Consider the following 25,983-nt stretch of genomic DNA (forward strand, 5'->3'; position numbering starts at 1 on the left):
AACGATTGAACTGCTGCTCTCAATACAGTTTTTAAACTAATTTGTTAAACTCTGAAAGAGGTATTAACCATCACAACATTTGAATTTTATTAGCTTTTACCCTACCTGAATATCTTTTGCTCTGCCAACTTTACTCATACATCAGTCTCATCTGAACTCAGATAACTTTTGGTAAGTTTGGTCTGAAGAAATCTAATCTCCAGAGGCCAGTTTATAATGGGAATTATTGGGTAAGCCAGTGTTGGCATTTGGTTCAGTCCATTTCCCAGTCTTAAGGAGATAATACAAGTTTGCATGTACGTCTACTTTTATTTAATCTTTTAAAAAGTGTTTAATACGGTCATGCTTGATGATGCGGCACAATACCTAAAGGCTGGTATTAAGATATGTTTCTGATCCTCTGAAAAGCTTTTCTGACTCAGTAGGCTGTGAACATTCACAATAGCCCTAAAGGCAATCCTCTATGAGTTATTGTAGGTTGATAACTGCACCTGGATTATCCGTAGCAAAGAAAATTCGCGACATGCTTTCTAACAGTCCAGTCAGTGGAATAGTATGGGATAAGAATCGTCTGGTGGACAAGATAGATGATACACCAGCCCACATAAAATATATTTCCTATAAAAGACCTTCATTAATAATACTGATATAATCATATTAGAATCCTTTGCTGAAGCAATCTCAAATTATGTAAATGGAGTAAGGTACAAAAGAGCAAGTAAAATCATTTGCAACTTAAAAGTATATTTTGTGAGGGCATAATATCCTTCTGTTCAAATTCATATTACAAAAAAAATGGGCTTATAGCATCTGAATTATGAACTGAGAACAAAAGTAGATGATTTGGTTTAAATGAAACATAAAACCAATTTATTTGAGAAAGAGATAATTGCAGATAAGAAAGTAGTGTTTGCTACCCCTCACCTCCAACCCCAGTCAAAAAAGAGTGTCAAATAGTGATTCTATATTGTATCAACATCGAAAACTATTGTAGACTTCTGTGTTGGTCTAAGAGCTCAGAATTAAAATATGTCTTTGTACTGAAGAAAACAAGCATATCTACTTTGTTTCCATAAATTTACAAATTCAAAAATTAAAATATAAATGTTTTTAACATAAATAATAGTTGCCTAAAATACAGTATTTTAAAATTAAACTTTCCACTGTGAGATAATTGTAGATCACATGCAATTGTGAAATAATGCAGAAAGATCCTGTATACCCTTTACCCAGATTCCCCCAGTGGTAACATCTTGCAAACTATAGCACAGTATCACTGAGAGGATGGTGACTGCTGAACTTCTATCAGATAAGGATCCATCGTGATGCCTCTTTACAACCACATCCACCTGTGACTCCCACCTAACTTAATCCCTGGCAACCACTAATCTGTTCTCAATTTCTATAATTTTGTCATGCCAAGAATGTAATATAAATGACATCATATATTATATAACCTTTTAGGATTGGCTTTCTTCACCCAGCATAATTCTATGGATTTTCATACAGGTAGCTGCATATATATCAATAGTCCTTTCCTTTTATTGCTGAGTAGTATTCCATGATGTGAACATATCACTGTTTCTTTAACTACTCACCTACTTAAGGACATCTGGGTTGTGTCCAGTTTTTGTCTATTATGGATAAAGCTGCTATAAACATAAGTGTACAGTTGTTTGTGTGAACACGTCTTCATTTCTTTGGGGTAAATGGCCATGAGTGCAATTGCTGGGTTGTATTGTAGTTGTATGTTTAGTTTTAAAGGAAACCCACAAACTGTTGTTTTAAACTGGGGTACATAAATATTTCCCTCTTTCTGCTTTCAAGATTTTTGTGTCTGATTTTTCAAATTTTGACTGACATGCATCTTGGTGTGAATTTCTTTGGACTTACCCTGTTTGGGCTTCACTCAACTTTTTGAATATGTAATTTCACATAATTTGTCAAATTTAGGAAGTTTTCAGTCACTATTTTTTTAGTACTTTTTTAGTACTGCTCTATTTTCATTTCAGAACACCAATGACACATATGTCATCTGTTTTACTATAGTTTCAAGGGTCCCTGAGGCTCTGTTCATTTTTTTCAATCTACTTTTTTGTCTCTTGTCCATATTGGATAATTTCTATTATTCTGTGAATTCAAATTCATGGATTCCTTCTTGTCTTCTCCATTCTGTAGTTCAGTTCTGTTGTTGTTATTGCATCTTTTTAGCTCTAAATTTTCAATCTGGTTCTTCTTTAGTTCTATTTCTTTACTGAGACTATTTTTAAAATTTATTTCAAATGTGTTCATAAATTGCTTGTTGAAGCATTTTTATGAAAACTACTTTATTTTTTTTTCAACGTTTATTTATTTTTGGGGGGACAGAGAGAGACAGAGCATGAATGGGGGAGGGTCAGAGAGAGAGGGAGACACAGAATCGGAAACAGGCTCCAGGCTCTGAGCCATCAGCCCAGAGCCCGACGCGGGGCTCGAACTCACAGACCGCGAGATCGTGACCTGGCTGAAGTCGGATGCTTAACCGACTGCGCCACCCAGGCGCCCCTATGAAAACTACTTTAAAATATTTGTCAGATAATTCTAACATCTCTATCATCCAGCTCTGTGTTAACTGCAACTGATTGCCTTTTTTCATTCAGCTTGAGATCTTCCTTATTAGCATGTTGAACTTTTACATTGAAACATGGGCATTTTGGGTATTATATTATGAGACTCTAGACCTTTCTTAAACCTCCTGTTTTAGCTGGCTTCTTCTGAAACCACTCTGGCAGGTGAAGGAGAGATAATACTCATCACTTCCAAGTGGGATAGAAGTCCAGTTCCCCACTCATCTTCCTTTGAAACCACAGAAGGGGAAGGGCTTCTCATTAAGGCTGGGAGGCAGTGGAAGTTCCTGCCCCCCACTTGGCCTTCAATAATATCTCCAAGGTTGGGGGTGGGTAGCAATGTCTTGTTACTGCTCTCAGGTGCCTTTGTCTGACACCATGGGGATAGAGGATTGCCCTCATTACTTCACAGCATTGGTAAAAATTCTGATTCTCCACTAGATCTCCCTGACACCACCTGAGATGTGCCTCCATACTACAGAGTGAGGTTGGAAGCTAGATTCCCCCCATGGTCTCTAACTGACACTAAGGAGAGGGTCTTCCTCCTTTCTGAAAAAAATGCAAGTCCAACTTTTCTGCCTGACTTCTCAGACACTGCAGCATGGGGGTGTCTTGACATCCCCCCCCACTCTTTGTTCCTGTGGTTGGGGAATGGAACTACAGTTTTTTTCTGTGATGTTGGCCAAAGAAGAACTATTATCATCTTAACATTATGTCTTACTAGGCTGTCTTTTTCCTGGTCATTTGGCTAGAGAAAGTAGGCTTTTATTGGGGCTTTTTGATCTGTGCCTGCTGGCATTTCTGAGTTGTGAGCTTCTTCAGCTCCAGATCTGGTATATATTAGACGAAAGAAAAATAGGGAACTCATTCCCATGTTTTTCCTTGGGTCTCAAAATTTCTAGGAGTCTACATTCTTTCCACTTTTCAGTATCTTCCTATGTGTGTTATATATAAAATGTCTTATTTTTTTCAGTTGCACTTTTAGTGAGACTAGGGTTAGAGACAACTATGTGTCCTCCAACTTCCTGGAAAGAGAAATCCAAAAGATAGTATTTTAAAAACTAAAGTTGTTACATTTTCAATTACTACAATTGAATCTTTTTTTAAGTACTTACCAAAAGGCTTTGGTTTCCTCTTATCTATTAGCTTCTAAGTGAATTTCTGGGACATGCAATCATAATTTGGTTTGTAGATACAAAAAAGAATTTTAATCTGATTAGTTATAGAGAGAAAATATCATTTCCTTACAACCAAAATATCATTTCCTTTCAACCAGTAATGATATCAAGATGATATGAATTCCCTATCAGGTCAATTAGAAGTGAACAAATCATATTAGATGTATCAAGGTGAAAAGATGAATAAAAATAAAAAGATTTAGGCTTAGCTCTGCTTTGAATGCCAAAGACTAAAACAACTGGAATGTTTTGTTTTGTTTTGTTTTGTTTTGTTTTGTTTTGTTTTGTTTTACATAAGTGGATAATTGTATGTTTGCCTAGTATAATACCACTGGTATCTTTCATTGTTATTCTAGTTATATTTAAGTAAAGAACAAAATAAAATGATTTTATTTTATTTTTTAATTTTAATGTTTATTTTATCTTTAAGAGAGAGACAGACAGACAGAGTGGGAACAGGGGAGGGGCAGAGAGAGGAGACACAGAATCCAAAGCAGGCTCCAGGCTCTGAGCTGTCAGCACACAGCCCGATGTGGGGCTCAAACTCATGAACTGCGAGATCAGGACCTGAGCCGAAGGCGGATGCTTAACTGACTGAGCCACCCAGGTCACCCAAATAATTTTTTTAATTCCATGTACTCTGATCTACTTTGACAACATGGGTCATTGTTCCCTGATTTGGGCACCATTATTCCCTTCCCATTGCCCAAACTCCTCTGAATGGAGCTGTTTGTTCCTCCCTGAACATAATTTACATCTTCCCAGAGTTTTCCTAGGTCCTGCTGGGAAGACTATCTAAAACAGTGGCTCTAACTTGGGGCAATTTTATCCTTTAAGGGACATATGGCAATGTCTGCAGACATTTTGGATTTTCTCAGTTGTCAAGTGGATTGATTGTGGGATGTTTCTGGAGAAGCATCCTATAATTCACAACAGATCTTACAAAAAAGTATTTCCCAGCCCAAATGTCAATGGTCCCAAGGTTGAGAAACTCTGGCTGAGTTTGTCTTTGTAACCCACATAGCAATTATAGGTATTGCACATTATAGGAAGCATTTGGAGTTACAAATGATTTGAAGCCCCTTTCTGTAGGTAAGTTTTTTAAATTGGCATGGAGTAAGAATTAAATTATAAATTTATATGGTATAGGAAAATTGGAAGATAACAGAGGCTTATGAATCTTGATTAATTTGGGGGGAACTAATTTCCATTTGTATTTAGAGGTGACCAAGTTAAAAGCTAAAGTTCTCTTAATCAGCAAGCTTTTGTAATGAAATGCAGCAGGATTTACTTTTATATCAAAGGAGCTCCCCTGATAGTTAAAGAATGCAACTGAATACAATTAAAATATCACTGGTAAGCAGAATACAGGGCCTTGGCTGCATTCTGGGAGAGTAGTACAGTTAATAATCTAGAATCTAGTGACACTTTAATGAGAAGCTTAAATTTATTGGCCCTGGATCTCAGAATTTATCAATGCTTTTTACCTAGAATTTCATTTAGAAGTAATAAGTGATGAGTGAAGATCAAAAGAAAAGTTTGTGACTAGGAAAAAGTTGCTTTATAGATAATTCAAGTAGTAAGTATTTAAAACTGAAGAGATAAACTATTGATAAATGGATAGAATTTAGTCAAGGATGATAAGGACTCCCTGTGGAAGAAGGGAAGGAGCTATATAAGCAGTACCCAAGGGATTTAACCAAAACTCATCACAGTCAAATCCAAGTACTAGTGACAGAGTACCCATGGGACTGGCTCACTCAATGATTAGAGCATTTTCATGGATCCTGTTGGATGAAAGATTAAGAAATGTTAGTATAGTCTATTTTTTTTCAGTACCCACGAAAATGTTCAAATTTTGTGATTTTGTTTAGTCAAATCAAAATCTACGCTAAAGCTGTTCTTAATACCACCCTATACTCTAAGAATAAGCCTATAAAAATGACGATCCTGATGATTCTATTATATAAGGAAACAATTCTCACTACCACTATTTTATTGCCAATTGCAACATACCATTTAAAGAGAAAAATGATGATTTGATGATTTTCCTTTTTTTTAAGTTTAGTTATCTATTTTGAGAGAGAGAGAGAGAGAGAGAGAGAGAGAGAGAGAGAGAGTCACAAGTAGGCTCCACACTGTCAGCACAGAGTGTGACTGGGGGCTCAATCTCACAAAACATGAGATGATGACCCGAGCTGAAGTCAAGAGTCAGATGCTCAACCGACTGAGCCACCCAGGCACCCCAATGATTTTTCTAAGATATGCTTGAAAAGAAAAGAAAAAAGAAAAGAAAAGAAAAGAAAAGAAAAGAAAAGAAAACTACTGCTAATATATTATTGGTATTCTTCTGTAGCTCTCCATGATGTGTACTGGTTCAGATACTAAATCTGGGGGTGGGAGGAGTGGGGGTATACATCCCTTCTCACCCAGCATTTGAAAACAAAAGCCCTTGAAGAATATGTTGCAGGGATCTTCTTCCTCACCCATTCCTCCTCCAAGCGGGTCACTACCTCTATGCCAGGATAACCACTGTCTTATTCTATGCCAGTTTGCTTTGGAATAGAGCTAGAGTCTACCAGAATATGCCTTTCTACCTCAAATCCAAATTAGAGATTTTCTAAAGTCTCTCTTTTAACCGGACCCCTCTTTCTCTCCAGATAATACTGTGCTCATTAAATACCTATCAGCGTACCCTCTGACTTAAAGTGTTCCACTCACATCTTCCAGAAAGATCACTGTCAACTAATGAAAAACAATTTCATTTGGCTCCTCCCAGCAGCTCCTTTTTGCCCTGTGACCTAGCTTCCTAATGGGAGACCACAGCCTTTCCTCATGTTCCCTTCCCCATGCCAAATGTTGTCATATACTGTCAGTTCTCAGCCAGATCAATGCTTTTCTGAAATATCATTGAGCATAATCTTCATCACTGTTCCATCCTTTCTGGAATCCCCCAAACAGAATTATGGGGAGGGGGGAATTCCACTGTTAGGAGATTATATTAGTTTTGCATACTTTTACCAGCATTCATAATTTCACTAAATAAATATTCTACTGATATGAAGGAATACAAAACCACTCAATCTGAGGGAATAGATATCAAAGAACTTTGAGGTGTTCCTTAACAATTTCAGTGAGCAAAGACTTCTCTGACCATAGGGACTTTTTTGCAGTATATTTCGGAAAGGATGATGTGATTTGTGCTATCCTGGATTCAGTGCATCACGATGTATCTTACCTACAGGCACCCACTCCATCGCTTTGTGTAACATGTCAACCTGCTTGTGCTTGGTGTGCCCTGGTTCCTGTTACAGGTCTAAATAAGTGTTTTTCTTCCATGCAACATGCCACTGAATCTTAATATTTTTTCCCTCAAAACATTTGTCTGTTAGTCGGTGAGAGTCCAATTTTAGAATCTAAGGCTCTTGGCTAATGAAAGTAAATTAGAAGTTGATTGGCACAAATGCAAATGTTATTCCTTTAATAAATGACCATAATTTTTTTCCCTGTACCTAAAATAACTTGTTTTAGATTGCCTGGCAATGAACAAATCTTGCACATAAATGCAGTTCAGAGAAAAAGAGAGCAATGCATTTATTTATAAGGAAAATAGACATCACTTGAATCAAGAGTCCACACTGGAGTCAAGGTTCAGTATGAGAAACGATCATTTTGGAACACTGTTTCTAGTTAGACACTGCCTGCCATTAAGCCACTACCCAGTGAGGTCCAGTACCATTGTCTTTGCTTCCTGTCTAAAGCATCTTTGTTTTGTTTCAGCTGGCAGGGTTCATCTACGCCTGTTATGTTGTGAAATGTATAACTGAAGAAGAGGACAGCTGTAAGTATTAAAGCTCTATTCTGTTTCTTTCAAGTTCAAAGCATCTCCTTCACTGCCTCCTACCTAGCCTTCTTACTTCTCAGACAGTATCCCCCAACACAACATTGGAACAAGGAATAAACCTTTTGTATTCATTGGGATAAAGTGTCTTTGTAAAAATATCCAACATATTGAAAAAAATGGAGAAGCACCCATTTTGAAAACATTTCAAAAACATTCTTTAATTTTACTAAATGCATTTTTAAAGATTTATTTCTCTTATAACAATGCTAGTAGAGAATAAAGAGGGGAAATTGAGGACAGGAATGATTTTTAAGTGTGGTTAATTTGACTGTTTTCTTTTTAGAAACCCTTATTAGGTATTCATGCCTAATCAGTTTCACCCAGGACTAAAAATCCCAATAATCAACAGTTTGGAATAGTTCCTAAACTTTTCAAGAACTGACTTCAGACTAATTTAAGAAATGTGTCTTCAGGAAACCAAATGCTCATATTTCCTTTTTGTTCCTACAATTTGATCCCAATGGCTATAACTCTCTGTCAGAGTCCCAGCATTGAGTCCTATTGGTAGCTCTAAAGTTTAGACCCGGTACCATCTTACAAGCCTCTAAGTGGCTTCACTGTGGTTTGCTCTTCTAAACATGGCAGATGGAAGGTTTCACTCCTTCCTTGCCCCTTAAGGATCTGAAATAGGAGGATTGGAAAAACATTCTATTCTCTTGGTACTATCATGAGTACTTGCCTATGCAGCTATATTTACTCTGAGGAAAAAATCAAAGTTGGGGATATTTTTTTTTCATTTCCAAAAATATTCATAATGGTTCGGATTTCAAGATGGAAAAGATGAGATCCACTGCTCTGTTACAGGATAATTTGAGGAAAATTCCAAAGAGAGATATGTGTTTCTTCTTCACTTTCCAATCAACCTTTTTCCTAATCTTGCCCCCCACCAAAGTCTTTCCTTCACACTGATACGAATGTGATTTTTCTAAAGTATATTTCTGATTACATCATGCTTTTTTCATAAACTACCTGCCAATTGATTTGCCATCACGCTATACAAAATAAAGTCCAGACTCCTTACTCTGTTATGACCATTTTTCTACTGACTCGTTCATGCTCACTTTTCTAATCTTCTCTGGAAATGCAGATACAATTCAGTCGTATTAGTCTGGCTGCTCTGGCCCCAATATGGCAGGCTGTATATGCCATGGCGCTTTTTCATCTTTTGCCTGGGATCACCTTACTCTCACATCAGCTACTGAACAAATATCTATTCATCTTTCAATCTATTCATCACCCATGCTCAAGGGTGTCTTTCTCTGTGAAACCTTTCCTGGTCCCTTTCCTATTTCCCCACAAGATACACTCTATGGAATTTTATTATACTTACATGTTTAGATGTTGGTTTTTCACGACTAGATAGTGACTTACTAGAAAGGAGGAAGCAGTGTCAGGTCATTAATTTAGAGGAGACACTTTTTCAATCACAGTAATACATGGTAAAATCAGGAATATGTAGCACATAGTTTGTTACTCATTGTGTTAAAAGAAATAATGGTCCTTTCACTAAAAGAGCATTTGTATAACACTCCTCAGTAAATCAAGTGCTATATCATGCTTTGGAGATTTTAAGATTAGTAATACACAAGCTTTTACCTCTAGTAAGTCACCATCTAGTCATGAAAAACCAACATCTAAACGTGTAAGTATAATAAAATTCCATAGAGTGTATCTTGTGGGGAAATAGGAAAGGGACCAGGAAAGGTTTCACAGAGAAAGACACCCTTGAGCATGGGTGATGAATAGATTGAAAGATGAATAGATATTTGTTCAGTAGCTGATGTGAGAGTAAGGTGATCCCAGGCAAAAGATGAAAAAGCGCCATGGCATATACAGCCTGCCATATTGGGGCCAGAGCAGCCAGACTAATACGACTGAATTGTATCTGCATTTCCAGAGAAGATTAGAAAAGTGAGCATGAATGAGTCAGTAGAAAAATGGTCATAACAGAGTAAGGAGTCTGGACTTTATTTTGTATAGCGTGATGGCAAATCAATTGGCAGGTAGTTTATGAAAAAAGCATGATGTAATCAGAAATATACTTTAGAAAAATCACATTCGTATCAGTGTGAAGGAAAGACTGGTGGGGGGCAAGATTAGGAAAAAGGAGACTAGTTAGGACATCATGAAAATGAGATAGGAGATGATGAAGGTCTGGACATCTCTGTATTGGAGATGGAGAGGATAGATGTTAAAAAGAGACATGGAAAAAGGAAGTGATAAATGGGTGGTGGTTGGGTACTGTGTAAGAGAAGGCCTGATAGATACCTGGGTTTCTGGTGCAAGTGAATGGTTAAATGGAAATGTCATTTGAGGAAAGTAGAATAGGAATGTAATAATTGGTTCCATTTAGACAGGTTGAAATTGAGGTGCCTAATTAATGTACAAGAAAAGATACCTTGTAAGCACTTGTCTTATGCACAAAAGACTTATTCAAAGATTAGGAAGGGTGATAGATGTATGGATTTTAAAATACATGGACTTCACAACCTATGTGGAGTTGAAAGTGTGCGTTCATTCAAATATTATCATTCATTGTCTTTGTGCCAAAACTTTGGTGAAGGGAAAGTCCAAATTTCATATGGGAATTGAGCTTTCCTTACACTATATATAATGTTTGATTTCATTTCACAATGATGTCAGTGCATTTTTATCTGCAGAAAATACTGTCACACCAAATCTCCTAGACAGATAATCAGTATCCATCTAGAAGAGTGCTTCCCAAAGGGGATCCCAGAAATGCTAGTTCCATAAAATATATTGCTCAGAAAAGATTCCAAAGCCAAGTAAGTTTGACACTAAAAATTTAGGATGCATATTTACATATTAACAACTCTGAGGATTTTCCAGTAGAGTGTGTTTGATTTTTCCTCTTCCATAGTTTTGTTTGAACCATACTATGTTGGATGAAGCCAGATGCAAATCAAAGAGAAAAACTAGGGGTGCCTGGGTGGCTCAGTTGATTGAGTGTCCGACTTCGGCTCAGGTCATGATCTTGCATTCGTGGGTTTGAGCCCTGCATCGGGCTCTGTGCTGACAGTTCAGAACCTAGTGCCTGCTTCGGATTGGTGTCTCCCTCTCTCTCTCTCTGCCCCTCTCCTGCTTGTGGTCTGTTCCTCTCTGTCTCTCAAAAAATAAAATGTTAAAAAAATTAATAAAATAATAATAAGAGAAAAACTAGAGGGGTGCCTGGATGGCTCAGTTGTTTGAGCATCTGACTCTTGATGTCAGCTCAGGCCATGATCTCACAGTTCAAGCGATCAAGCTCTGTATTGGGCTCTGCACTGACAGAATGGAGTCTACCTGGGATTTTCTCTCTCTCCCTCTCTCTCTGCAACTCCCCCCCCCCACTCTATCTCTCTGTTTCTCTCAAAAATAAATGAAATTTTTTAAAAATTCTAAAAAGAGAGAGAGAAAAACTAGGAAGATTTCTGTAGTTCTACTATGCTCTATTTCCCCCAGGGAGAACACAGCACACCATACAAGGCCATTCGGAGGGGTCACAGGCCAGCGAGAGAGAGCAGAACTGTTGGCCGAGCACCTTTATTGTGGTTTCATTGGACAGGAATGGGCAAAGTAGGGTAAATGGGTTTAGGATTAGCTGGCTAAATTTGAACCCGTATTCACTGTGACTATTAGACAAAATGGCCTGGGAGTACCTAAAGTCTCCAGATGTTTTAGGTGAGCTAGGGTTTACTTGGGAACAGCCAGTAGTCATTTTGTAAAGAGATGTTAAAGCATTAATTTACAGAAATTAAAAGTATAGTTAATATCCCAAACATTTGAACACAAAATGCCTTTTCATAAGAAATCTTAATATCCCAGAGAATTAGAATTCTGAAGGACTCAGTTTAAGGAATTCCAACCTATATCAAGCTTTGGCCAAATTATGTAAATCCCAGCAGATATGAAGTCACAAATATCTTTGGGAAGGTCAGGTTTCTCTTTCAAGCATCTAATAATCTATTTTCAAAAGAAAGCTCCCCCAAATAGTGCTTATATCATTATGCATATTTTGACCATGACACCTTATCTGCCTTTCTTAATACAAATCACAAGCAGGCTTCTCATAAATAAGTTTTCCAATTTTAGTCTTTTTGCTCGGTGGGTTAGATATGAACAACTTGTTTATTTGTATGTCCACATAGACGGATGCTTACCTTAGACAATCATGGCACTACTAAAAATCCTGGAGAAGATGCTCATTTGGGCCAGTTCTGTGTCCAGTTGGGTTTATTTATTATGATCATTTAGACATGGGAGTAAATGATGAGTGTTGAGTACAATGCTTTGGATTGATATTTCCCTTGTATTATCCTTGCCTTCATCATCCGTCTGAATACTCACCTACAGACCCTGCCTAGAACACATGAATTCCAATGCTCACAAGTAAAAAAGATCTGAAATTTCTGTCTAATTTCTGTCTAATTTCTCAGAAGGTAAGGCCTGAATTATGGGAGAAGTTTAATGTATAGGTAAACAGGGAAGGGATCTCGGAAAGTGTCTGTTCTTACTGGCTATAGGTCTGCAGTGAAGCATTCTGATAGCAATTTAGTAGCAGGAGGGTATGCTAGCCACGTGCTTGCGAAAATAGGTAAGTTTTCATTCCTAAGAGACTTGGGAAGAACAGAGAAGAGTTTTAGTTATGTAACTGTGCTGAAAATGGACAGTAGAGATAAGGGCCCAATTTTGGCAACTGGAAAATGAAGGTATTCTTGATGTCAATACGAAGCTGGCCAGCTATATGCTCAGTTTTACTATTTCAAGCCCAAACAGCAAGTGTAGCCAGGGAGCTTCAACAGCAGAAGCCTGCAGGGAAACTATGGAAAGGGTTCAGTCTCTGTAAGCAAACTCTCCCACTTCACTACATAAAATAGCAATAAGTCATCACTGAACTAGAGACAGACTGTAGGCACACCAAATGCCTGAGATTTTTTCCCCTTATTTCTCCTTTTAAACAGTATCTCATTTACTTTTGTGAAGCCCAGCTTGATAGATAGATAGATAGATAGATGATAGGTAGATACATAAAGATAGATAGATGGATATACTTTAATGCAAAGATTTTTTTTTCCAATGAGAAAGTCTGGACCTTGAAGTTTACGTCTCTGACCCTTTAGTTGTCTAAGCCAGAGGTGCAGGCTGACAGGCTAGCTGGCTGTGCAAACTCGCAGGACACCACTGCCATCTGCTGTGCTGACTAGGAGGTGACAGCAGCCCTGGGAGCAGAGTCGCTTCCTCGGAGCAGCAGGAAGATGGGGACACTCCCGCCCCCATGTCGTGGTCACCTAGGGCCACAATCACAAAATACCACATCCTGCATGGCTTAACCAACAGATACATACTTTCTCATGGTCCCAGAGGCTAGAAGTCCAAGATCAAAGTACTGGCAGGTTTGGTTTCAACCAAAACCTCTCCCTTTGCTTGCAGACAGCTGACTTCTCACTTTGCCCTCTGTGTACAGTCTTGCCCCTGGCGTCTCTTCCTTTTCTTAAAAGGACACCAGTCCTGTTGGATTAGGGCCCCATCCTTATGACTTCATTTAAAATTAATTGCCTCTTTAAAGGCCCTCCTCCAAATACAATCATATTAGAGGTTAGGCCTTTACCATATAAATTTGGGGGGAATTGCTTTTGGTAAAGTTTTATATCCAAATCCACACATGCCCCTCTTCTACCTGCCATGCGCGCACACGCCATGTGGCTCCTGGACGTTTGACAACCTCTATGGGGCATAGATTGGGGCGAGCAGTGGCTCACTGGCCCGTCTCTCCAGGCTGTAATACTTCCCAGTGTCCTGGCTCCATGCTCTCTAAGGAGTTCCCGGGCAGTGCCTCCTGCTGTGGTGGGGGGTGATCTGCCTTCAGATGAGTAGCTCCTCCCCAGGAAAAAAGTGGGGGGCCTGCTCCAGCGGGTGTGCCTTGACATGTGAACCCTATTCAAGGGAGGCAACCATTGCAATGCACTTTTATGTATTTGTTCATGAAAAGGCAGTGCTATTTCTTCGGAGGAAAGGCTTTCTCCAGGAAAGCAGGCGACCCTTGCTGAGCCGTCTTTGTGGCAAGGCTCTTTCCTGTGTCATCTGTTGCCAGCCATGCTGAGTTTTCCTTATGACCTCCGCTCCTTTCTATTCTCCTCTACTTGTTCTCTTTTACAAAGTTCTGTGAAAGAGATGAAACATTCCGAGATTCTCGGCCTGGCATGCCTTTTATTATATATGTAGCTCTTCTCTCACTTAATGCTGAGATCTTCTGCACCACAGATGGATGTCCACTTTCAGTGATAGAACGAAAAACTTCTCTCTCTGCCTCATTAGCGCTGTTCGAGGTGACAATTGAAAGGAAGACACGCAGCCATGGAAAATATCACCAACCCAGAACAGATAATAATCACATAATTTCTCAATTTGTATTATGTTTTCTTATAAACTTTGTAGTTAATAGTTAAACCAAAACTAATGTGAGGTGAACTAATGTGAGGTGATGTGAACATCACCTCTGGAACAATACAGAATATCATCCAAAAATAATACCCTAAAGGGACTTATTTTGAAAAAAAAATTGAAAAATGAATTCTAGATGTTTAAACTTATAGACACACACAAGCACAACCCCACAAACCAAGCAGAAATGCATAAAAACCTGTCCTGAATTCTCTAAATTCAAGTGGCCTTGGGATAAAAGTCACAATCGATTTATAGAAACGTTCATTTGAAAAGCAAACCACAGGAAATTATTTACTTCTCTGAGGCTAATAATTTTCTGTTATTTTTGTTTGATTTTTCTTCTAAAGGCTGCTGGCCTACACTTCTGTGTATTGAACTCTATTCTATATGTTTTGATCATTTTTCCAGTTTGTCAGGATCATTGAGTTTGAATTCTTTGAACACAATCACACACACTCCCACTTTTGGCTGCAGGTGGCAGCAGGGAGAAACACTTCCCCTTTAAAAAATATTTGTTTCTCCCTGTTTATAAAGAAATGTAAGTTTACTGCAGAATGTATAGAAAATACAAACAACAAAAAAAGAAAATTAGAATGACCCCACGATTCTGAATTATGTTTCTCAGTTAACATTTCTGCATATCATATGGCTCCTAGTCTTTCTTTCTCCTTTCTCCCCTCCTTTCCTTCCTTCCTTCCTTCTTTCCCCCCTCCCTCCTTATTTTCTATCTATCTATCTATCTATCCATCTACCCATCTGCCCATCTATGTATACACCATTCTTTCTATCTGGTTGTTAGGGTCATACTACACATAAGTTGGTAATCTAAGCTTTCTTTCTTGTTATTATAAATAACTCTTCAAACATAACCTAAGGGGCAGGCAATTAGCAGTTCAAAATAGGTGCCAAGTTCTCAGGCATCACGTTGACAGAGTTATGAGAATGCTGTATCTGTTTTACTTTTAGAGTATCACACAAAAGCAATCAAATGAAATAATAAAATACTGTTAACATGGTATTGCTTTATCATCTCCTTATAACATTTGTTTTGTGATTTTTCAAGGTGACTTAGTGAAATAATCTTGTCCACATCTACTAGCCTTACATAAAACCCATACTTGCCATTCATTTCCCATTCTCTGAACAGAATTACATATTAAAGCCCAGAGCCCCAGATTTTGAATGCTACTAATCTCTAGTTATGCTTTACAGAATCGTAGTGAGGCCAGGGTAAGAGATGTCTGTCACCTTGCTTCTTCCTCAACTCACCCAAAACACAGGAGTTCTACCTTTATTTAATTTTACAACTTCTGATTCTGCTTAAGATTTCTTTTGGATTAGGAATACTGCAGGCTTGAAAATGATGGAAAACTACTGTCTACGGCTCTATTTCAACAGCTTAATTTTGTAGACCCATAAAGATTAAATGACTTGCCCAAGGTCACTGAGCTTATTCTTGAACTTCTGACACCAATACAGCGCATATTGACTCTTTCAGGATAAGAGAGTATTAGCCATTGCCCTCAGGGACCACACCTGTCTTGACCACTGCTGTATGCTCAGCATCTAGCAATCCCCAACCTGGAGCAGGACTCAGTAATTATCTGGGAAATAAATGAATGAATCAATCAGCTCTCCACAAACATTTCTTAGACCATTTGGAAACTAGTAAGGGTATGTTGTATCTTCTTAGACTCCAGTTTATTGTAAGTAAATGGGTAATCAGTTATAATAAAGCACTTTTGTCATTTTCTAAGCAAATGGCAGAAAAGAGTGGGGCGGAGACATGCTGCCATATATGAAAATAAAAGATTGAATAAATGATCAGCACCTGAAACAAATGCCTGCATAGACATATGCTTCCTGTCAATCACATGCAAGTTTCTATCAGAGGCAACAGCATTCCCTAACAGTGAAATACAGTTTTTACATTGTCTTGCTCATTAGTTAGTAGTGGTCTCTTTTTCAGACTACTATTAAATTACTCCCTCTCGTGGTCATTGAAGGGAAAATATATGAGCTTTATTTTTAAATTTTTAAATTATTTTTAAAATTGGATATTCAGGTGAAAGTTGAATCTGATTCCTCAACAGTCACTTCTTATTTTCTATTTTTTTCACAATGTCTCTCCCATTGTACTATACTGCTTTCCACTCATGCACACACATACATACACACACTCACATCCACACACTCTCATACACACCTACACACACTATAATCATCTTTAAATAAATTTCATGTTCCCAAGTCAAAAATACGGGGGGCTGGGGCGCCTGGGTGGCGCAGTCGGTTAAGCGTCCGACTTCAGCCAGGTCACGATCTCGCGGTCCGTGAGTTCGAGCCCCACGTCGGGCTCTGGGCTGATGGCTCAGAGCCTGGAGCCTGTTTCCGATTCTGTGTCTCCCTCTCTCTCTGCCCCTCCCCCGTTCATGCTCTGTCTCTCTCTGTCCCAAAAATAAATAAACGTTGAAAAAAATTTTTTTAAAAAATACGGGGGGAAGGAGATTGATTGATCCCCTACCCTCTGTTGATTCAGAACAATCAGGACCTTGTTTCTAAAGAATAGTGTTAAGGTGACAATATTCAGTCCAGCAAAAAGGATGACATCTTACTGGGGTGTAGTAAAGGATGTATTTTATGCAGAAAATATTTCTGGCTGGGAGAACTGAAGCTTTCTCATACTCTTCAGGTTGTTTTAATCAGCCTCAATAGAAAAGAAAGCCAGGGAGTGTAAGTGGAAGGGAAAGTGGTGACATTTACAGAAATGATTAAAAGAAAAATCTTCCATTTTGATTATTCTGCTTCATCTTCCAATTCTGCAGTACACAGGCCACCTGTAATGGGTATTCCATACTTCTTCCTCACCATCTCTCTGTACTCGCATTGATAATGACATGACAAAGAAGGCAGCTAAGTGGCAGGAAAAAAGCATGCTTTTAGCACCACGGTGTAGATAGACACGCTCACAAAATAAAGTTCCTGGGATCCCACAGTCCCATCTCGAAAGAACAAATGAGAACAAGACAAAGAGCCCGCATAGGAAACTAAGCTCTAAGAGCCCTCCAAAGCTGAGGCGTGCTGGGAAAGTAGGCTCCACATTCAAAGTTCGTCTTTTGATAAATGATGCTGGCAGGTGCCCACTTCAGTATGTCCAGTTGTGTTTTAGTTTTGGAAGTGGCTTCTAATAGAGACAGAAGGCTGGGCTTAGCTATCTCCTTCTTAACAGCAGGAGGATAAAAAAACTCCGCATCTCTGAGGATGGCCACCAGGTATGCAGAACGAAAACATCTGAGCAAAGCAGCCTTATGCATAGCATAGCATCTGAAAGAGCGCCTTGTCAATAAGGGAACAGAGGGCGAACCCTCAATCCTGTGTGACATTTAAATGAGGCTGCTCTAGCTGCAGAGACTCAGGGAGACCTCTGCTAGGATTGGTTGGCATTGTGTGACAGGGAGTGAAGGAGAAACAAACTTAAAGCTCACAGGAGGTGAGGTTTGTTTAAATAATAGAAAGTAATTAGATTGAAGACAAAAATCAGTGATGGCATTTTATAATTACAATTAATTTAAAGGTTAATTTCCTTTGGTGCTAAAATCTTATTTAAAACATTTACCAGGAAAGGAAATTAGGAAGTTGCTATCAAGAGGCATAGAGAGCTTCTGGGAATCCATGCCTATTATCACTTGAAAATTAGGTTAGGCCCAAAGTGGGAATTTCAATTCATTTTTGTGTATAATAGATGGTGGTCAGGCTCAGAGTCGGTGGAGTTGGCTGGGGCAGGCAGTGCAAGATTTGCATTTTTTGTTTGTTTGTTTATGGGATTAATTGCAAATGTTTCCAACAAAGGAGCCTAGTTTATACATGAACAATCCTGACACAAAAAGAAAATTGGATATGGATTGCTGCCTTTGTAACTAATGAAGTTGATGTTAAGGAATTCCCAAGAGCAGAAAAGCAAAGGAAAGCACATAGTAACATCCATACACTTTCCTCACTGAAGTGAATTGAATGAGGGGACAGTGTTTCTTTTGGGCCCAAACCTGCCGATCCTATTCCCCTCTTCCAGGTCCCACATTTTTTTCTATCCCCCTGTTTTCCAGTTGAGAATCGCCATGACTCAGGTTCCAAATGCTGTGTGTGTGTGTAAATAGGTAACTATAAAATACATATACTACATATACTCTAGAGTATATACATATACTACTCAACAGCTCATCTTCCTGGAAACTTGCCTAGCAAAATCAATGCATAATATGGTAGTAACAGTCAGAGAGAAATAACTCCTTTGCGCTAATTTTTCCCATTCACTATGCCTGTGAAGACTTGCTCATTTTAAATATTTTATTGCTACCATTGATATGTAAACCAATCCCAGAAATATGGAAGTGTGCAGAATCCTAGAGCTATGAGCAATATTAACAATCACCTACTTTAATCCCCTCTTTTGACAGTTGAGGAAAGAGACACTTGAATTGACTCGCTCTAAAGTGAAATAGTCATTTAGAGACAGAACTGGGAATAGAACTTAAATCTCCAGATTTAAACATACTTTCCACACCACTTCACTGCAATAATCAAGATAGATCCTTTCAACACGTATTTATGGAGTAACCACTCTATGATGGGTTCGTGTGTCCATCGCTAGGGATGAGACAGGGAACCAAGCAGATACAGACTTTGCCTTCATGGCTCATAGAGCCCAGGACGCAGTTCCCGTGAAGAACTACAGTCACTTGTCATGAGAATTCAGGCAAGGGTGGGAGAGGTGTGGTAGTGGAATGCCCCCCCCCCAGGGGTGTATCATCTAGGTGAGAAGACTAGAAAATTATTCCTTGAGGAAATGACATTTCAGCAGAAATCGAAAGGATATATCAGAGGGATATGTAGAATTTAATAAAAATAGGTGTGCCTTGGTTAAACAGAACTACTTTTCCAGTCCATATCGACCAAATGTACACTGTAATTCACACAGGAATGATCTTAAGTGTTTTTAAGGAGCTCAATATACCAAATCTAGTTTCAGCTTTCGCAAATATCAATAAAAATGTTAGAATAACCACTGAACATTCTCTTTCCTGAAACTGCTACTATCATTCTAAACAGATGATTAATTTAGACTCAAGAGTTTGATGATTTTCCTTTCTGGAGGATGCAAAATGATGCAAAGATTATGTTAGCGAGAATTATAAGTCAAGGAATGCATGTGGGCTTTTTAAAATTTTCTTAAATATGCACAAAAACATAAATGTGCCCACACTCTAATTAAAAGTACTGCATTGAAATGGACTGTGCATTCTAAGTATATGCTGGATGTCACCTGAGAAGACATGCCCAATCATGTCTAACTAGCTCACCTATGGCTCATAATAACTGCTCTCTCCAATTTCAACTGAAAGGCATGTCATATCTCATTGAAAGCATGCTAACAGGGAAGAAAGAAACAAAGACAGGTAAATCTGATTCATCCAAATGGCATGGCACAAAGTGAGCCCAGGCACCTTGAAGGTGAAGTTTGCTTAGTGATCTCATCCCATTCTGTATGCTCCTCCACATCTATTGAAATTATTAAAGATGCCTGGATACATAATTGTCTGACTCTAGCTTTACAATTTCTTGACCTTCTCAGCACTTGCCACCCTCATTACCACTCACTTCATCTACCCCTTAATTTCCTTCATCAAAGAGGCTAATTTGGATCACCTTCACTGTGGAGAAAGGAAATTTCTCCAAAATCACAAATTTAAAGTTCTCGGCCTGACTATAAACTCCTGGGTTTTTTTCCCCCTACCTGTTCCCCTGCCTCCCTACCAGAAAAACTTATCTTCATCTTCAGTTAGGAACTTCCCTCTATGGGAACATTTGTTTTTCTCATTCTTCGGATCTTTCTACTTCTCATCTCTGTGCAGGAGTACTCGTGGCAGTGATGCCCCCACTGGCCCCCTATCTCCTACCTGGCCTGTATTTGCATCACACTTGGATTTTCAACAACCACGCGTGATGAGGCTCAGGTTCACTTTCTCCACTTCTAATCCTGGGTCACTGCCCATGGCTGGAGAAGGTCCCTAACCATGGCTGGATGCTCTCTCCTGCTCAACGACACCCTCACTCCTTACCACTGACTTCCCTCGGGATCTGCTCCAAACCCAGGCGTGGGTTCTGAACCTAAGCCTAGTACTCAAACCATGAAAATTAAAGTTATCAAACATGAAACCCATCCATTTTTCTCCTAGAACCTGAAAAATTTTCTACACTGGCAAGTATCCTTTTGTCTCCTTGCAAACCTGCTCAAATCTGAGGCACACACATTCAAAGCTTCTCCTCTCTAGAGTAATCCTTCCACCAACCATTGAGCTCATGCCCTCTGCCCAATCCAGGAGGAGAAGCTGTCAGTGTCTTCATTGTGGCACACTCCATTGAACAGTCCCTTTTGCCTGCATAGAAGCTGAAGCCTCAGAGACCACAAACAAGACTGGTCCCAGCCTCTCTCTGTCCTTTTATAGAATATATGATGTGACTTCCAAAAAATATTTGAAATATGAAAACGCAGTTCTATGTAGTTTCTTTTTAAGTAAAAAATATCTCCCCCCCTTTTTCTTTCTATACTAGGTCATACAGGCTTTTCCTGTTGTTTGTCAGACCACCAAAAGAATGCATGGCTGAAGGGTTTCCATAGACTGTCCTCAGCTGTCCTCAGCTTCTGCTGATGACTCAGTACCTGTGTCATCCCACACAATACTCTTGTAAATTCTAATACAGAGTGCTCATCCTCTCCACAAAGAACCCAAATATGCATTTAAAGCATAATTCAAATTGTTTTCTTTGTATAAATCCCTTCCAAAAAGAGATGAGATCCCAAATCTATCCATGGTGTATCTTTAGTATACATATGCCAAGTGCTGCATTTGAGACTTGACTCTCTCAATAACCCTATGAAGTTGGAATCGCTTCATTATTTCCAAGTTAGGGGGGAAGAAAATAAGGCTCAGAGCAATTGTGACCTGCTTGTGGGCATGATGCTGGTAGGTCTTCTGAGTCCAGAGCCCTCCATCTTTACACTACTTTCCTACTTCCCTGTGATGTACAATATTAGAAAACTGTCTGATAGCAAGATCCTGGCGTCAGCAGAAAACCAGCATGTGTTTCTTCAAATCCCCCCTACGGTTCTGCCTTCACTGCAGATGTAGGCAAGAGCTAAAAGACAGAATAGTTTGTCAAGTGGGACTCATATTTTATTTTTTTATTAAGTGTTTAAAACCAAAAGCTTCAAGTGGTTACTCAAACTATTTCTAACTAAAGAAATATTTCTTCTGCTATGACCACATTGTGGTGATTGCTTTTCATGTTCATTCTTTAGCATATGTAAATGTGTCACCAAGTATAAAATATGGAGGATCTAGTTCTAATGCAACTAAAAGAGAAACGTGAAAATAGGACCATAAGAAAATACATTTGCTGGGCAAGGTTAGGAAATGCCACATCTGCAGTAATTTAGCTAATAAGTCTCATTGCATTCAGTGTGTGCTTTGTCTGTCGGAAGCTCTCTGGGCTGTAACGGTTACTTCAGTGGCCTTTAAGGCAACAAGGTGAGGTAACCCTACAAAGGGTTGTGTTTCCCTCATCAGGAAATAAAAACAGTAGCTCAGAGTCCACTCAGGGATTTTATCCCAGACCAAACACCTTAAGCTCACACAGTAAGCTGAATTGCTGCCCCCAAGGAAGTCTGTGTGGGTGGGAGGTGGTTCTTTTGGATTTGGCCTATGACTGGTTATGCTCTAAATTTCCTTTGTGCAACTGGAGACAAGTACCCTTTAAATTCTCACCTGCAGAGAAAATGGATATACACTCTATTTTCATAGCCCACACAAATTCTTTAATGTCTTTCAATGAGTTCTTCTAAATATTCAGGCTGAGCTTTCTATGATCTGCCTTTTAAAATTTCTCCTCATGGTCTTTTCCAGCTCTGTCTCCAAAAGGGAGTATGTTGACTAGGGGTTTTGTCATTAATGACCAAGGTACAATTTTATATTACAACACCTCACTGCCAACATGTATTTTAAAAAGGCAATTTTAGGTTTACTGAACTCAGTGTTGCTGATTAAGAGGTTTAAATAAATGGGAAGTTCACACTAGGGAATATATTTTAGCAAAGAATATTTATTCAAAAAGCATTTCTCACTTACTTGGTAATTTCTAAATTCCGCTATTATTAATGTTATTAAATCATAGTTATTAAACTGATATGGCTCTTTACTAATTTAAAATAATGGGCCTCCCCATGTCTCCATAGGTCAGTAGAATGAATATACCCATTTTTCAGATAGGAAAAAATAAGGCAAAGAGAAAATGTAACAATTGCAAAGAAAATGATAACTTTCCTGAGCTATCTTCAGAAGACCAAAAGTAAATCCCTCCGATGAGGCAATGATTAAGCAAGCACAATTTTTATTTTATTTTGTCACCTTCTGCCCCACTGTCTACCTTTGTTATTCTCAGAAAGAGAATAATGTTTTCCTACCAGTAATCAACATTTGCAACCTTTGATAGCCTTCATCGATGAATGACTCTCTCACCAGTCACTTTGATGCTAAGGCACGTCTTAGCCTCTTTGCCTCTACTCCTCTAGGCCAAAGGGACTACAGTGGTGGCTTCTTCCCATTGGTATTCAAAAAAGTTTCTTTTATCTCATAGGACCAAGTATTATAGATCTTCTATAAAAGGTCTTCTCTTTATTATCATTGAAGGTCTTAAGGAAGAAAGAGTAAAAACAGTTGAATTTCACTTAAGAATTTTACCAACATCTTCCATGCTCCAATGATTGTCTTATTTTTCCTTACAGCCTAGCAGGTCTATAGAGATCATCCCATAAGGACAGTCTTCCATGCACCAAGACACTGTTCTGGGTTCTGGGTTACTGTAGTGAATAGTAGTAAACAGTAAATTTCACGCATCTTACATTAGAGCAAGGGACTTAACAAAGAAACAAGTAGATTACAATATGTCAGGTGGAGAGGAAACACAATAAAGTTGAGTGAGGGGAAGCTAATCTCTGAAATCCCAGCAAATCTCCAACTTGCCTTGCACCAGTTTGAGTTACATTTCTCTTTTTGCATGGATTTCCTGGTCCCTGACACTTGTACCTTACATGCTGTATTTCCAAATGAAGCCAAGCACCAACTCCTTCCTGACATTCTTTTCTGTTATAGGCAACAGCATTCTCCTAGTCAACAAATTTCTGAGTTGACTTTGACTCTTGCCTCTTCCTCTCCTTCCCCCATGTGCAAAAACTTGGCAGGTGACATATTCTCTACCTCTTTCTCCATTATCTTGAACTCATTGTCATCTTTTTTTTTCTCATTCTCCAAATTCTATTTCAGCCCTTCAGTAATTTCCGTTTTTCATATTTTCTGGTAAGTGTTGAAATAACAGACAAAACGCCAAGTGGCTAAAAAGACAACATGCCTCTTTCCTTTGAAAAACACCATATTCAGAGTTATACAAGAGGAGGCTGAGGCTATAAATAGTTTTCAGAAGAAAGGATCATTTAAATGTTTATATGGTTTTGGGGCGCCTGGGTGGCTTGGTCGGTTAAGCATTCAACTTCAGCTCAGGTCATGGTCTCACGGTCCGTGAGTTCGAGCCCCGCGTCAGGCTCTGTGCTGACAGCTCAGAGCCTGGAGCCTGTTTCAGATTCTGTGTCTCCCTCTCTCTCTGCCCCTCCCCTGTTCATGCTCTGTCTCTCTCTGTCTCAAAAATAAATAATCGTTAAAAAAATAAAAAAAAATAAATGTTTATATGGTTTTATAGTTCAGAAGAAATGAACTAAACTTTGAAGGATGCTCACCTTATCTCTTCTTAAAGATATGTTACAGAAAAACCAAGACATCTCATTAGTAACTATTACTGGAAAATCCATCATAGGTGGGTTTTGCTTTGATTATTGCTTTGATTATTATTTGATTATTGATTATTATAAGAGTACATCTTCTAGCAAGAGCAGAGGAGAGACGCTAGAGAATAAACAACAAAATGAAGCATCTACAACCAATGGAAGACTCAAAGCAAGCACTCAAAAACTCTTGTTAAATGAATAATATAAAAAGAAAACAAAAGCCTAAAGATTTTAGATTTAATCCAAAATCTGATGCAAAACGTTTGATAACCTTCCAGGAATTTACTGGAATGGCATGAGTGAAAAGCAGAAATCACTTTTCAATATACTTAGGAAGGAAATAGAACACCTCACTTCCAGCCCTGTCCTCAGCTGTTGTGTGTCCCCCAAGCAGTCAAGTAAAACTATATTTATCTGTACAGTGAAAATAATTATTCCCACCCACCTCACAGTAATTTTGCAGAGATAATTAATATCACCTGAAAGGGCTTTAGAAACTATTAAGTACTGTGCAATTGTTTGAAACTTTATTTATTTTTTTTGTTTATTTGTTTATTTTGAAAGAGAGAGAGAAGGCACACAAATGAGCATGGTGGGGGGATGGGAGGGGGCAGAGAGAGAGAGAGAGAGAGAGAGAGAGGTGAGAGAGAATTCCAAACAGGCTGTGCCTGCTGTCAACACAAAGTCTGGTGTGGGGTTCAAACTCACCAACCATGAGATCTTGACCTGAGCCAAAATCAGGAGTCGGACGCTTAACCGCCTGAGCCACCCAGCACCCCGGAACTTTATTTTTATTTTCAGGAATTAAGGAGATTCCAGAGGAATAACAGGTACACTTTTCTAAATAATGCAGAGATAAGCTACGAACCAAACATCTAGATGCTATCACAATTACTTGGAAAAGGACCTGTCAGATGTTTCATGACCCTTACTGCTCAGAAAATTTCACAGCATGTAGCACCACTTTATAGAGCTGATAAATGTGATTATGTAAAAGAAAAGGAAAATAGACCAAAGCAGTATTAACAGTATTCTAAAAATGTAAGTTAACCCCAGTAACTCATTTTTTTGAAAAAGAAAAAAATAGTTTCTTCTACTTCTTTTTTTCACCCATGTGACACCACAAGGAGTTCCATATGTGGTTGAAGCATCATCTGGAAAAGAAGAGCAAGGAATCACATCTACCTACACTGACCACCGTAATATTAACTATAGTGGTTGGTTGGATCCAGCTTATTTCTATTCCTCTCCCTCAAGTCTTTAGGAAGACTTCCAAACAATTACTGGGAATGAATGCATGTGGAAATTGGCCTTACATAATTTCCTTGGCTGTGAACTAAAGCATGTTTATAAAATATGCCCTTTGATTATTGCTTAAATTTGAATGCCTCCCTCATAAGTGAAATGGTAAAAATCCATCGTGGCTACATTTAGATCCTCTTCTTTTTCATCTTGGTTCTGAATCACCTGCTGTTGGACCCTTTTTTATGGCTCCAGATGATCTGAATGATCAGAAAAATGACAATCCTTCCATCAGATCCTCCCCACATGGGGTGTTGTAAGCCAGCACTACCAACCCCTACACCAGATGGCTAATGAAAGCAAGCCCTAGACAAGTCAAACACTGTTCACAACACATACTAAGAACACACCTCATTTCCCTTCTGGCCTTTTCTCATGTCTTAGGAAGGTCTACATTGCTCCCAACTCAAGCTTTGTTTTCCATTTTTGGTCCTGATTCTATCCATTGGACTTGAAGATTCATCTTGGTTTCTTTTAGTTATCCTTTGATTGTAGAGTGACTACAATCTTTGGTTTGTAACTACCATCTGACCTTTTCTGCTATTCATCTCAAACCCCTGGAAACAAGCCCGAGAAATATTTCAAAATACCAGTAACAATAACAATAAACCTGAGTTTAACTCGGATCTCAATTTCAGTGGAAGAGACACTAACCAG

The 25,983-nt window shown here is 38.7% G+C and overlaps 1 protein-coding gene across 3 annotated transcripts in view; it reads left to right on the top strand.

Annotated features, from left to right (window-relative positions):
• NKAIN2 (sodium/potassium transporting ATPase interacting 2) overlaps positions 1 to 25,983 on the top strand; it is a 992,770-nt gene that overhangs the window by 958,243 nt on the left and 8,544 nt on the right. For all 3 annotated transcript variants that reach the window (XR_006299049.1, XM_043592241.1, XM_043592240.1), the window contains exon 5: positions 7,565 to 7,625. Coding sequence is in view for 2 of the 3 variants with exons in the window: in XM_043592241.1 (XP_043448176.1) it covers positions 7,565 to 7,625 (61 nt within the window). In the remaining variant the exon portion in view is untranslated. The remainder of the gene's footprint in view (positions 1 to 7,564; positions 7,626 to 25,983) is intronic.

The sequence above is a fragment of the Prionailurus bengalensis genome, chromosome B2, assembly GCF_016509475.1.
Source record: "Prionailurus bengalensis isolate Pbe53 chromosome B2, Fcat_Pben_1.1_paternal_pri, whole genome shotgun sequence".
NCBI lineage: Eukaryota > Metazoa > Chordata > Mammalia > Carnivora > Felidae > Prionailurus > Prionailurus bengalensis.